The 15336-nt window shown below is 45.3% G+C and overlaps 1 protein-coding gene across 3 annotated transcripts in view; it reads left to right on the top strand.

Annotated features, from left to right (window-relative positions):
• The window catches only part of MYO7B (myosin VIIB), a 280227-nt gene that overhangs the window by 145320 nt on the left and 119571 nt on the right, over positions 1–15336 (top strand). For all 3 annotated transcript variants that reach the window (XM_029615689.1, XM_029615690.1, XM_029615691.1), the window contains 4 exons: positions 8919–9013; positions 12111–12195; positions 13370–13588; positions 14551–14718. In XM_029615689.1, coding sequence (XP_029471549.1) covers positions 8919–9013; positions 12111–12195; positions 13370–13588; positions 14551–14718 — 567 coding nt within the window. The remainder of the gene's footprint in view (positions 1–8918; positions 9014–12110; positions 12196–13369; positions 13589–14550; positions 14719–15336) is intronic.

Genomic DNA, 15336 nt, shown 5'->3' with positions numbered 1-15336 from the left:
TAATTGTGTGGATTACAAACTCCTGAGAATGGTGCCTGAAGCTCCCTTGTGGTTTCTTCTTTGTGACTCTATGAATAGACATCACCTGTCTGGTGCCAGCTTGCCTCCACAGATATCCAGGGACATTCTGTAAGTCACTCAGTCCATTCAGCCCAGGCAGGCCAAAGACACGCAGAGGGTTCTGGGGATTTCCTTCTCCATGTTGGTTTTGTGTTCAGGCATACTTCTCAAATGATTTAATCATGCTGAATCTTTCTATATTAAGCATGGAGCAGAGATCCATCCATTTTTTATTTTGTTTTTTAATTGGTTTGTATTTTTCTTTTGTATCCATTTTTATTGGTTTTAATCTAGTTCAGAGCTTTTTAAGATGTATACTTGGCCAGTATTTTTATAAGACCTTTTTTTTATTGTTTTATCCTTGTTTTTAAGAGCTATTTAATACAATATATGGAATATAAGGACCTTACATCCGTATGAGGTGCTGTATACAGGCAAACACCGCTTTCATTATTCAGCAGGTAGTTATTAATTTATTTTTTATTTTTTTACCTTGGGTTGATTTTATGTGACTTCCTTAAGTGGGAGGATAATTAACATATGAATTTATGTGGAATAATGGGAGTTCATTTCTTTACACTAATTAGGAAACATACTAAACCCCTGTTTTAGCTCCAATAGCTCAATGATACACAGCAAATTACATGATTATTAATCAATTCTATACTCTTGCCAACCCCTGTTTTGGTACACAATTGTTCTTTTATAATATATGACCACTAGTTCAATCATTGGCTAAGTTTGAATTAATTCTGTACCTTTCATCTGACCATAACTATTAATTTGATGGGTAACATTTATGTGTTTTCCTTTATTGTTTAGTCTTATCCAGTACTAGGGATGTGAATCGTTTTTTGACGATTTAAAATATCATCCGATATATTTTAAATCGTCATAAATCGTTAGAGCCGCGATACAATAACAATTCCCCCGATTTATCGTTAAAAAATCGTAAATCGGGGGAAGGGGGAGGGCGGGAAAACCGGCACACTAAAACAACCCTAAAACCCACCCCGATCCTTTAAAATAAATCCCCCACCCTCCCAAACCCCCCCCAAAATGCCTTAAATTACCTGGGGTCCAGAGGAAGGGTCCCAGTGTGATCTTTTACTCTCGGTCCTCCGTGCGTTGTAGAAATGGTGCCGGCGCTACCTTTGACCTGTCAGGTCAAAGGTAGCGCCGGCGCCATTTTGTTTTTTTGTCCCCCGACGTCAGGAGCGTAGGAGATCGCTCCCGGACCCCCACTGGACCCCCAGGGACTTTTGGCCAGCTTGGGGGGGCCTCCTGACCCCCACAAGACTTGCCAAAAGTCCAGCGGGGGTCCGGAACGATTTCCTACCGCGAATCGTTTTCCGTACGGAAAAACGATTCGACTGCAGGAGGTCGTTCCGGACCCCCACTGGACCCCCAGGGACTTTTGGCCAGCTTGGGGGGGCCTCTGACCCCCACAAGACTTGCCAAAAGTCCAGCGGGGGTCCGGAACGACCTCCTGCAGTCGAATCGTGTTGCCGTACGGCCAGCGCCATTTTGCGCAAAATCTAGTGGCCAAGCTGGGGCCATATAAACAACAACATTTATTCAGTATTCACTGAATGAGGGCTTGAGAAGAACTGCCACTTGTCAGGGATATACATGCTGGTGAGAAGTAAATGCCACCTGGCCTGGATTTAGGCATAGGCAACATAGGCAACTGCATCCAGTGCCAAATTCTTATAAGCTCCAGATCTTCACCAATGCTGCATATTCCTAAATCGAATCTGCTGCTGCACCATTGTTTCCCTCCTCCTGCAGTGCAGACTCTGGTTATGCCAAGGAAGACGAGGAAAATTCAGTGTGGAGGCTTCAGCAGCCTTCTCATGCTGTTGGACCTTTTCACAGGTTTTTCTGATAACTGGCTGGGAGAGGTATACTGAAGGCCCCGTGCTGATTTTTTCTCCTCTTCCTTGATGGTGCAGCCCAAGGAACCATGACTGTGAAGTGAGAGGGGACACTCTGAGCAGATTTAGGCAGGAGGGATCGTACCCTATTTTCCCCCCATTGCCTATGGGTGCATGCCCCCTTAATCCAGCCTTGGATGCCACACCATTTATAGAAGAGAGGAATTAGTGCAAAACTAGGAGGACTGAAAGTGAACAAAGCTATGGGGCCAGATGGAATACTTCCTTGGATATTAAAGGAGTTCATAAATGTTTTGGTGAGTCTGCTGAAGGATCTATACAACAGATCTATGGAGATGGGAGTGGTTCCATTGGACAGAAGAATGGCAGATTTGCCTCCAAAAAATTGGTAACAGAAACTACAAGTTGGTTAGTTTGACCTCAGTGGTGGGAAAATTAATGGAAATTTTCCTGAAGAAAAGGAGAGTGAAGTTTTTAGAAATCAGAGTTTACAGTATCTGAGGCAGCATGGTTTTAGTGGAAGGAGAACCTGTCAAATAAATCTGATAATTTATTTGTCTGGGTGACCAGAACATGTACAGGTAATCATTTATTTGAATTTCAGCAAAGCTAATACTGTTCCACAGAAAAGACTCATAAATAAACTAAGGGGTGGTCCCCAAAGTGGACACGTGGATTAGAAACTGATTAAGATATAAACAACCAAGGGTGGTGAAGGCGAGAAGGATATTGTGTAGACTAGACTGAATCTGTCCTGGGACTGGTTCTGTTCATATGTTTGGGAGAAATATTGCAGATGTGTTAAAAGGGAAAGTTTCTCATTTTGCAGATGCCACTAAGATATGTAACAGAGTGGAAACCCTTGAGAGAGTAAAAAGAGAGGAAAGTCATGTAAGAAAGCTTAAGGAGTGGTTAAGTGCTTGGCAGTTAAGATTCAATGCACAAAATTGCAGAAACAAGTATTTGGGGTACAGAAATTCAAAGAAGCGGGGGGGGGGGGGGGGGGATGAGATCCTGATGTGCAGCCATGGCTATTGCTGGGGTACTGCTGCTATTGCTCTCCTCTCCCCAGCTGGCTGTGTGGCTCCCGCTTCTACAATGGGGGAGGGGTGCTACTGTTGGCCAACCCAGGGAGTGCATGTGCAAGGCTGGGGGTGAGTAAATATATGGAGGGGGACTGTTGGAGTGCAGCGCCCCATCCTGTTTAGCCTTATGATGCTCCCTTGGGTTGGTGCCTCAGGCAGGTTCTCATCTTGCCCACCTATGGCAATGGCATTGTGTGCACCAGTCAGCAAAGAGATTGTGTCTGATCTGATCTCAAGGTAGAGAAGTAGTGTGATAAGTCAACGGCCAGGGCCAGAAGGAAACAGGCTGCACAGGCGCAGCCTATAACCAGCAGCAAACAGTACTAGAGACTGTACAAATTGTTGATGAGAAACCCAATGCTTTAAACAAGAGATCACAGTATAAGGCTTCGGGTGGGGGTGGGGGTGGGGGGTAGGCTAAGGATTGGCAATAGGAAATATTTCTTCGTAGAAAGAATGGTAGATGCGTGGAACAGCCTTCCAATAGGAGTAGTAGAGACAGAAACAGTAATGACATTCAAGAAAGCATGGGATAAGAACAGAGGATCCCTAGTGTGGAAATGTGAGTTGAAAGACAGAGGTCGACCAGAGTCTATGGCATTGCATTAAGAATGAAATTGGGCAATTTAGATGGGACTAATGGTCTTTATTTGCCATCATATTCTGTTTCTGTGTGTCATATCTATTCAGACTCACTATGGCAGACTTCATAACACAAGGCCCAATAAGACACCCAAACCCATGGTCCCTGTAACAGATAGCTTGTAAATTGAAAGGAAAACCTGAATGCCAATGGTTATTTCAGCAGAGGGGCTTCAGGCCTGTTAGATGTATCTACTAATATGACTTTTTATTCCATTTAGAAATATTTGCTAACCGGCATTAAGAGTAAATATATTAAAGCTATAAAAGCCTTGGTCAATCAAGTACTGGGGCTTCTTTTCAAGACCGAGATTTAGGTCTGAGCAGGAGTACACTGAGGGTATGTTACTGCTATTTCCAAAAGTAAGAGGAGCAAATGGTGGCATGTCTCTACCATTTCATCCTGATGTGATAAGATTTTTGTCAGATAGCAAACCTTCAAAAGCCTAAGCTTTCTAGACTACTAATGTCTTAGAATCTGGAACAGCAATTTTCAAAGCCATTTACAGGCCATAAATACTGATTTATTTATTTATTGACATTTGATATTCCGCTTTTCACCATGAATGGGCTCAAAGTAGATTACAGTAAATTTAAAGTAGGTTACAATAGAGTTAGATCAAACAATCAGGAAGATTCATCAAGCTGCGATAGGGTATAACATACAACCTTATCAAGTCTTTACCTGAAATACAACCTTATCAAGTCTTTACCTGAAATCACCTAACATACCCCGAGCTCCTTCCCAGACCCATTTCATACATTAACCCTCCCCTGCTCAGATTGCTATTTGTTCCACATAATAGCTAATGAATATCATATATTATATCTTCGTATAGATTATCTCCTGTATATAATTTTCTCATTTAATATGTTAAATAAGGTTCTACTCTTTGAATGTTAAAGATAGTTATAAGATATTTGTATGTATTACGTTGTTATCCTGTAAACCGGAGTGAAGGCAAAACGCTATACTTCGGTATATAAAAAACCCCAAATAAATAAATAAATAAATAAATAAACATGCATTGAACAGCATATATCGCGCAATATAGCCCTATCACGCTGATATTGTATGATATTCATGACATTTTGCATAAAAAGTCCTAGATTCCCTCCCTTATGACAATGAGCTGCTTTGCATGACATTTGCTTATATGAATTTTGCAAATCTATGCAAAGCAGCTCATGCATAGATAATGTAATATAAATAAAATAACGCGGCTGATTTAGAAATGTCAACCACGTTATTTTACCTACAGCTTTCTGAAAAACATTAATCTAACGTGGGAGCATCGAGACCCTAACATGGGTCCTGATGCTCCCATGTTAGACTTAAAGGGCCATGGAACCCAAGAAATAACCTCCTTGAAATAGCCAAAAAAGAACCGGGGGTCTTTGTCGCCCCCTCCCTCACACCAATCTGCCAAATGCTGCCAATAGTAGTGTTATGGCCCTGAAAAATGTTTAAAATAATGTTGCGACCGTCACTTCCCAACGGCTTCACTCCGCCTACCTTTCCTTTTCTGCGGCTCCTCCTGCTCTTCATGGATGCCTGGCTGCCGCAGCGTCTGCCTGCCATCCTCTCCGATATCCCCGGACCGGCTTGGGCGCTGCCTCCTGCCATGTGATGACATCACACTGCCCGGATATTTAAGCCTACAGTTTATTGCTAGCTGTTGAGTTAGCAAGGGGAATTCTTACGGATGGTATTTGCTCTCCGTACCCAGCTACTCTGCCTCTCCAACTTCCATTGGACTCTTTCTGCTAACGGGGTACCCGCTCCTCGGGGGCCTCTTTTGCTTCTTTCAGGTCGCTATCAGGTAACCGGTACTCGCTCCTCGAAGGCCCATGTTCCCTGACCCGCTGCCTGCATCTATCTCCTCTTCTACTTGGAAGAATTCGCTGCAGACACCATCAGTGAGTACTACTATCATCCAATCCTCAGAGCTGTCTCCCTGGAACTAGGTTCTCGCTCCTCGAGGGCCTGCCTCCGTTCCAGCGCCAGTGCCATCTCCTACATGGAACCGCTGTGTGAGTACATTCCCAACGAGTCTCTCTGCCCCAGGGATCTGGTACTTGCTCCTCGAGGGCCTGCTCTCCCTATCTCGGGGCTTCTCCATAATTGGGGCTCTGTGAATGTTCTATTGTACTCATTTTCTCAGTTCTCTCCACTACAGCATTGCTACCGGAGGAACCGCTGTTCCAGCGCCCTGGGGAATACTAGCCCAGCCGGGCTACATCTTCTACTCACTACTGCCACCTCTGGTGGCTTCTCAAACTGTCTAAATAAAGATATAATCTGTGTTGTGTGTCCTGAGCTGAGCCTGACCTGTGGCCCCTCACGGGACTTCCCCCCTGTGGGCGTGGTCAGCTGCCACAGTGTCCAAGGGTCCACCCAAACCTCACTAATTATAACAGATTGCTAACTCCATGGATCCGGCACAGCTCAAAGCCCTGCAGGCCATTCCGGGCCTGGCCCTGTGCATTGCTGAACAACAAGACACATTGGAAAACTCACTTCTGCGTTTCATCAGCTGCACGCACAGAAGAATCAAAGCGCTGCTTCCAGTAATGAAGGTCAGTTACCTGAAGTAACTATAAACACTACGATACCTCTGGCTGCTCCAGTTCGTTTCTCTGGAGAGATTCAAAGAACTAGAGGTTTCCTAAATCAGTGCTGCATGCATTTTGCATTACAATCTTCTCACTTCCCCACAGCCTACGCCAAGACTACTTATATTCTATCTTATCTTGATGGAAGAGCCTTGTCTTGGGCCTCAACACTGTGGGAATGTAAGTATCCAATTCTGCAGGATATTGACGGATTTATGGATTTATTTAAATCCGTTTTTGATGATCCTGCTCGAGTGACTGTTGCTGGTTCTGCTCTGGTGAACCTGAAGCAAGGCAACCGACCACTGGCTGATTTTGCAATAGAGTTCAAGACTCTTGCTACAGAATTATGCTGGGATCCCAAATGTCTGAAAAACCTCTTCTTCAGAGGTCTGGATACTCACTTGAAAGACGAGCTGGCCGCTCGTGAGACACGTGACTTGCTGGATGAACTAGTGGCTTTGGCTACTAGACTTGACCAGGCAAGACTTGGGAATACCTTATTCCATGGGAAGGTTTTGGCCCCGATGAAAATTCTTGGGAGCGTCTGGCTAATATCCTTGACAAAGAGATGCTCCATCAGTTTCATCTCTCGTAACCTTGGAAACCAAAACCTGGTACCCGCAGTGGAGATCACCCTTTGAAGGAGGGTACTGTTGTGACTGTCACTTCCCGATGGCTTCACTCCACCTACCTTTCCTTTTCTGCGGCTCCTCCTGCTCTTCACGGACACCTGGCTGCCGCAGCATCCGCCTGCCATCCTCTCGGCATCCCCAGACAGGCTTGGGCGCTGCCTCCCACCATGTTCTACAGGTACCTTAGGGTGCGCGAGCCGCATGGCCCTCATTCTTATTTCCTCATTGGCGCGTTCCTCAGGGGCATCCCCCTGTGATGACGTCACGCTGCCCGGATATTTAAGCCTACAGTTTATTGTTAAACGTTGAGTTAGCAAGGGGAATTCTTACGGATGGGATTCGCTCTCCGTATCCAACTACTCTGCCTCTCCAACTTCCATTGGATTCTTTCTGCTAACGGGGTACACTCCCCTGCTAGAAGCAAAAGCTCCTCGGGGACTCTTGCTTTTTTCAGGTTACTATCAGGTAACCGGTACTCGCTCTTCGAGGGCCCATGTTCCCTGACCCGCTGCCTGCATCTATCTCCTCTTCTACTTAGAAGAATTTGCTACAGACACCATCAGTGAGTACTACTATCATCTACTCCTCAGAGCTGTCTCCCTGGAACTAGGTTCTCGCTCCTCGAGGGCCTGCCCCAGTACCAGCGCCAGTGCCATCTCCTACATGGAACCGCTGTGTGAGTACATTCCCAACGAGTCTCTCTGCCCCAGGGATCTGGTACTTGCTCCTCGAGGGCCTGCTCTCCCTATCTCGGGGCTTCTCCATAATTGGGGCTCTGTGAATGTTCTATTGTACTCATTTTCTCAGTTCTCTCCACTACAGCACTGCTACCGGAGGAACCGCTGTTCCAGCGCCCTGGGGAATACTAGCCCAGCCGGGCTACATCTTCTACTCACTACTGCCACCTCTGGTGGCTTCTCAAACTGTCTAAATAAAGATATAATCTGTGTTGTGTGTCCTGAGCTGAGCCTGACCTGTGGCCCCTCACGGGAATTCCCCTCTTGGGTGTGGTCAGCTGCCACAGTGTCCAAGGGTCCACCCAAACCTCACTAATTATAACAAATAACTAGTACCAAGCCACACAATGACGAGGAACCCCCGACCCCCCCACCCCAGATCCTTACTAGTGGCACCCCTTGGCACTTAGAACCTCCCCCCAACCCTCCTTAGAAATGTAAAATAAACATGGTGGTTCCCCCCCCCTACCCCTAACTTTTCAATATAACAAATAAAACAGTAGCAACCACCCTTTCCCTCACCCCCCCCCCCTCCAGGTTCAACTGATAAATACATTATTGGTGATGTAATGGGAAGACTACAACCCCCACCCCCTTCAACTCTTCTGCCATACCCCAATACCTTATAAAATGAAGATCCGGGCAAATAGAAGGCACATAATTTTGGTCCATTCCTTGGACCTTGCCTTTGTCATGTGACAGGGGCAAGGTCAGGTCAGAGCCATTTTGGATTATGCTCCCACCAGACCCGGGGCTAGGGGACACCCTGGACCCTCTACTTAGGGGAGACATTCCTGGACTGGGAAATAACAGGCAATCTACATGAATTATTTTCTAGGTTATTTTACATTTTCCACAGAAGAAATGTAGAAAGTTTCTAGTGACACTACATGCCTACTTTCAAATGCACGGTTTGAAAATTGCCTCCATAGTCTAGTAAAGAATGATTAGATGACACCATCTTTTGAACCTATGGTATTGACATCTTTTTATTTTCTAACCTTTAAGTTGGTTGCATTTTGCGGAACTAGAAGAATGGATGAATTAAAACTGCCTCCTTTTTTGCAGTTCTTTGCAGATAAGATTGCTTTTATGTTACAGTTGACGGAGAGCGAGGAAAGATTGCTAGCTTGGGGTATATCATTTAGTGGGCTTAGATAGTTGGTGTGAGACTTGTTAAATGCTTCATTCTCTTAATTAGACCCTGAAGGTGTTAAATCCTGTTGGTACGCTTTCTGATTTTAGGATTACCATGATATGAAACTGGAGGTGGAACGAGAGAAAGCTATAACTGCGAAGGCTGTTCTTATCCAAAAGGTGATGAGGGGCTTCAAGGACAGGTGAATGGTTTTTATTGATCTTCTTCCATTTGCTTACCTAGCGGCTTCAAGATTCCTGAACAAGGGCCTGCTGGTCGTGGAAACATAGCAGAGCACCCACACGGTGAGATACAACTGAAGGTAAACTATGGTGGATTCACTGTAAGTGAACTGTACATCGAACAGAAGGAGTCCCAAAGGCCTCTAATCACTTAATTCACCACATTCAGCAAAACAGATTAACAAATGCTTTAACTCATATTAGGTAATACAGATTTTTATAATAGGCTAGAACAATGCCCAAAAAAAGTTATACATAATTGGGTACATTAAAAAAAAAAAAGCGCGAGCGCGTACTTTTGTTCGCGCACCAGGCACAAACAAAAGTACGCCGGATTTTAATAGATACGCGCATAGCCGCGCATATCCTTTAAAATCCGGGGTCAGTGCACGCAAGGCTGTCCAAAATCGGCAGCCTGCGAGCGCCGAGCCGCGGAGCCTGCCTCGGAGGGAACTTTCCTTCTACCCCCCCACTCCGCACCTTCCCCTCCCTTCCCCTACCTAACCCACCCCCCCCCCAGCCCTATCTAAAGCCCCCCCCATGGTCCGGTCCAGGGGCTTGTCCGGAGGCCGCGGCCATGCCCCCGGAACGCCCCTGATGACGTGCTGGCCGCAACACGCCCCCCCAGGAACGCCCCAGGACTTACGCGCATCCCGGGGCTTTGCGCATGCTGGAAGCCTATGCAACATAGGCTTGGCACGCGCAGGGGGAGCTTGGGCCAGGTTTTTGGGGGTACGCGTGTATCTTATGCGCGTACCCCTTTGAAAATCTGGCCCAATAGTTTTTATATCTCAGTGTATAAATTTAAGCCACAATACATTCACAGTACAATGATAATACAACGTCTAAGTACTCCCCTTTTTTTGGTTTAAAACGTGTTATTCATAAATGCCAAAATATCATCCATACAAACAGACATACATACATCCCTTTCAATCAGATAATAGACATATCTCTACGCATGCATTACCCCAATTCAACTTTACATACACATCCATACAAAGCAAACCTAAAATGATGTCATAAATACCACACTGATAAAACCCAAAACATTAAAAAAACCCAACAAATTCTACTCTCTTCTTAAAGTATCCTTCCAAAAATAGATGACCTATTTTCTTCTTGTACATCCCGTCACTCCAAGATTCAAACAGCCTGTCTTCTTCTTATAAATCTGGACAAGAAACCCTCATTTCGCCTGCACTGGACTACATCAGGGGACTACAGACTAAGATATATTGTTTCTACTACATAACTCTGGGGTAGATTTTATAAAGTTGCGCACACGCGTACTTTTGTTCGCGCACCAGGCGTAGCCGCACATATCCATTAAAATCCGGGGTCAGCGCGCACAAGGCTGCCCAAAATTGGCAGCCTGCGCGTGCCGAGCCACGCAGCCTGCCTCCGTTCCCTCCGAGGCCGCTCCAAAATCGGAGCAGCCTCGGAGGGAACTTTCCTTCGGCCTCCCCCCACCTTCCCCTCCCTTCCTCTACATAACCCACCCCCCAGCCCTATCTACACCCCCTCCACCTTTGTTGCGAAAGTTACGCCTGCTCGAGGCAGGCATAACTTGCGCGCGCTGGGCCGGCTGCCGGCTCGCCATGTTCCGGTTCGCGGGCTGGTCCGGAGGCTACGGCCATGCCCCCGGAATGCTCCCGGGCCGGAACCATGCCCGCGGCCCCACCCCCAGATGACACGCCGGCCGTGTCATGCCCCCCCGCCCCCCGACACGTCCCCACCCCAGGAAAGCCCCGGGACTTACGCACATCCCGGGGCTTTGCGTGCGCCGGAAGCGTATGCAAGATAGGCTCGGTGCGCGCAAGGGGGGTTTGGGGTAGGTTTTCGAGGGTTATGTGCGTAACGTATGCGCGTAACCCTCTGAAAATCTACCCCAATATGTTCAATGCTGTTACCTATCTTATTCTTCCTGCCCTTACTTTAACTCTGCCGGTTCTATGTATCTCTTTACTTTGTTAAACTGTTACGTGTAAACCGATATGATGTGAAAACGAATACCGGTATATACAAATTTGAAATAAATAAATAACAAATAAACTAAAAAACAAAACAAAACTATCAACATCAACCCCCCATAAAAATTAACTCCTAAATCTAAATGTCTCTAATCACACTTCAATCTACTACGAACTTCACAGTGAAATTAGTCAATAAAATTGTGTCATGACTTCAAAACAATAGCCACATCATCTTCCATATGTACAACCCATATTACTCACTCTCCAACACATTGTCTCCGCTTCTTAATTTATTTATATGATTTTTTAACTGCTTCATGAAAACTTAACAATGAAAAATACATCATAAAACCTATGTATAAGAAGAAGGAATTTATAAGAATAAGTCAGGTTGTTTGAATCTTGGAACGACGGGCTGTACAAGAAGATAGGTCATCTGTATTTGGAAGGCTACATTGAGAAGAGAATATAATTTTTTATGTGCAAGTGTCGGCTGTACGTGCGTTGCATTCGCAGGTTTTAAAACAGCACCTTATACGCATAATTGTTGGCCCTATCCAAGAACACCCCTGGCCTGCCCCTTTTAGATATGAGCAGCGAGCGCCAGGCTCAGCGCGCACAGGTTGCACAAATGTGCACCCCCTTGCGTGCGCCGATCCCGGATTTTATAAGATACGCGTGGCTACGCACGTATCTTATAAAATCCAGCGTACTTTTGTTCGCGCCTGGTGCACGAACAAAAGTACGCGCGCGCATAAATTTATAAAATCTACCCCTAAATTTGTAGTCCTATCCTATCCCAGTCCATGTAGAAGCTTGTAGTCTTCCTTACCTCCTTTATACTAATACCTGTCTCATTGTATGCGCAGGGCACATTGCCCTCTCCAGTCGTGTTATAGGCTGGTTCCTGTACATCATTCCTATCCCATTACAATCTATTGTGTCATCTTTGCTTATTCTGTTGCACACATAATCTTATAGTCCTGCTGTATTTCACAGTATGAATATATTTGCTGTCCTTTTCTGTATTTGCATTCCAATTTGCTCTATTATTATAACTCTTTTTTGCATCTATTTTCAGGAAAAAGTTTGTGAGGCAGAGAGAGGCAGCAGTGACATTACAATCTGTTTGGAGAGGCTATTATTGCAGGAAGACCTACCGAGTAGTAAGTGACTACTATATATCAGAGAGCCTACACGAGAGACTGTGAAAAGCATCTAAATGGGCATTACCATATCACAGTGGCATGTCATGCAAGGGTTAGCATGATGGGGGTGAGATACTGATGCACCAGACAAGAGAGATGATGATATCTAATTATCCCAAGTTAAGGAAACAGTGCCAGAAGGCAGTGGAAAGAGCCAGAAGAAGATTTATCAATAGAAAAAAGGGACAATAATGTCTGAGTATGTCTTTACAAGAATAAAATTTCCCTGGATAAATCCGAGGAATTACGAGGTAGGATTAATTTAGCTGGATAGTGCCAGTATTCAGTGTTATCTGGGTAAATCTGGTCATGCCAGAGAGTAGTGCTAAAGTTTTCTGGATAACTTTATCCAGATAACTTGTACTTATTCTGGGTATATTCAACAAAATGCACAACTGGCTGCATGCGACTGAATATCTGAGTAAAGCTATTTGGATAACTTATCTGCTTGCCAACTCTCTGAAAACTGTCCTGTTTAATAAGTAATTATACAGCCTACCTACTCTCTCCCTGACAACATGACTGAAGATGTAGCGTTTCTTGAAGTCAGCTTGTTTCTCCCTCTTAGCGTAAACAAAAGATTAGACTAAAGAGAATACATGAGAACCCCAGCTTTTTATACTTTTCATCCCATTCCCTCTCCTCTCGCTGGTGCATGACAATTCTATATTCTGTAGCCTGGGGCAGGTTACGTCTGCTATTAGGCAAACCAGTATCGCTTGCCTACTAGCACAGTAATAAGCAGCTGTCATGTTAGCTAGTGCAAGTATAGTGGGTACACAGTGCAAGATCAAGGGAAGAAGAGTGAAAGGTGACAAACTCAGACTTGGATGCAGTTCAAAGATATTGAGTAGTGACTGGAGAACAGGGATTGAGCATTATCACACTATAAGCTGCATCATGGTAGTGCTGAATAAATGGAAGTGTGTATTAATGCAAGAAAACCAAATAAATTATTGCTAGTCATTTACCCAATTGCCAAGCATATTCAGACCCTGTTCCTCTCACCTAGCTGCCTCTACTCTATCCCATTCTTTCTCTCAGTCTTCTCGCCTCTCCTATTGGTCTCAGTAATGGCATCTCATAGTCATTATCTCTTGTCTCATTACTATGCATCTTCCTTTTGCTGCAGGTCCAGAAAGGGTTTGAGCGCCTGCAAGCCCTTGTCAGAAGCCGCAAGACCTGTAAACAGTATGAGGCTACCCGGGCAGCCGTCATCCGGTTTCAGGCCCTGTGCCGCGGCTACGTGATACGTGGGAAGGTAGCAGAGAAAAAATGGGCAGTGGGCATTATCCAAGCTTATGCCAGGGGCATGATGGCCCGCAGGATCTTCTGGCGGATGAAGAGACATGTATGTAGCCTCTGCGTGGAAAATTTCTGTGACAGAATAATTATCAGTACAGCAGTGGCTCCTCAGCTCAGCTCTTATAATGCTTCTGGTGCAGTTTAATTTGGTTCTTAAATGCTGTGAGGCAGTAGCATAGGAAAATGAAAATCAAATAAAACCACTTGAGCCAGAAAGCACAGGGACACAATACTGGACTGATTCAAACTGAACTGGAAACATTTGAACCTTCGGGTTACATCAGCAGGAAGCTACTCTGAGCATAAATTCATGTCAGGCAAATGACATGATAAATCTGCTATACTCTTCTAGGTGAAGACCACATGAGCTTGTTCAGAGCCAGCTCTAGGAACCAAAGCTTCATTCAGGGTCTTTTAACTTAACTGTGGAGGAAGCTATAAAATAGACTTTAAACTAATTATTTAAGATGTGGGCGCTGTCATGTGGATCTGTGGGGGGGTTTTCCTACAATTTTTCTTGCTGTTTGCACTGGCAACTTCATGTCTCTGAAGGTGTTGCAATAAATTGCTTCTAGAAGGGGTGGCCATATCAGTCTGTAGCAGCAAAAAACCCAAAGAGGCTGGTGGCATCTGTATAAACTGACCACGTCATTGAAGCGTGAGCTTTCAAGGACAAGAGGGCCACTTCGTCAGATGCTTCCACAGCAGATGTACCTGTGGCCGGAGCACGAGGAGGCATTGCCAGAAGCATGTAGGAAAATGGTGTGTGTACATGACACTTTCACGGGCCCGCACGCTAATTTACTGCCTCCTTGGCCACCCACACAACAGAGTGCGTGCTAAGTGTGTGGGCACTTGTAGCCTGCATACTTTACATTCACTTTCAAATAGAAAGTTCCCACAGGCTTACACTTTTGAAAGTGAGCGGAATGTACATGTGCTAAAAGAGTCCGCGGACTTCACAAACCCCCCCAGTGACTTTCTTTTTTTTTTTTAACTATTTTTCAGAAAAACTTGGCCATCTTGGAGAGAGAAGAAATGAGAGAAAATCAGAGAAGACAGAAAGCTCTGCTTGAGAAGCAGGAAATGGAGGATCTGGAGTTGGTGGAAAGAATCTTTGGCTTTTTACCCTCCGTGATCGGAGGTCAGGAAGGGAAAGCACCGCAAGGCTTTGAGGTAATTCATCACACTGGGAGAGCAGATTGGGGGGGTCAGGAACATAAGAGGTGCTGTGCAGTCGAGCCCAGTATCCTGTCTCCATCATTGACCGGTTCAGGTCACTTGAAAGTACGCGGCAGATCCTAATGTGGTTCCACTTAGAGAGATTACTGGATAATACCACACCTGGTTCTTGGAAATTCCCATCCTACTTATATCATGATTCGGACTTTCAAAGTTATCTGCTACAGAAATGGAAAGAGTCTGAGCGGTTTAACGAAGCACGCAGGCAAGCCCCATTGTTATTTTGAGAAACGGCGGAGAGAAATTATTGCCTATACCACCCGGCAGCGCAAGTTAAGATCTAAAGAGATTCGTAGGGGCTGATGCAATAAACGAGCGTGGAAAACGGGTGCTCAGTGTTGAGCTTTCCTAACGCATGTCCAGGCACTTCTCCTAGGTGCGCGATGCAATATTTAAATGAGAGGCACTAGGGACAGTTGCGTGCCCCTAGCACCACCTTGGCAGTGAGCACCCAGGAAAGTTCAGCTGTCAGCAGGTTAGGAAAACGGACACTCAATTTTACGAGGGTCCGTTTTCCTAACTTGTGCACAGCCACTGGTTAGGAAAATGGAT

Source organism: Rhinatrema bivittatum, chromosome 9 (genome assembly GCF_901001135.1).
Source record: "Rhinatrema bivittatum chromosome 9, aRhiBiv1.1, whole genome shotgun sequence".
NCBI lineage: Eukaryota > Metazoa > Chordata > Amphibia > Gymnophiona > Rhinatrematidae > Rhinatrema > Rhinatrema bivittatum.
This window is presented reverse-complemented; position numbering and strand designations above follow the sequence as displayed.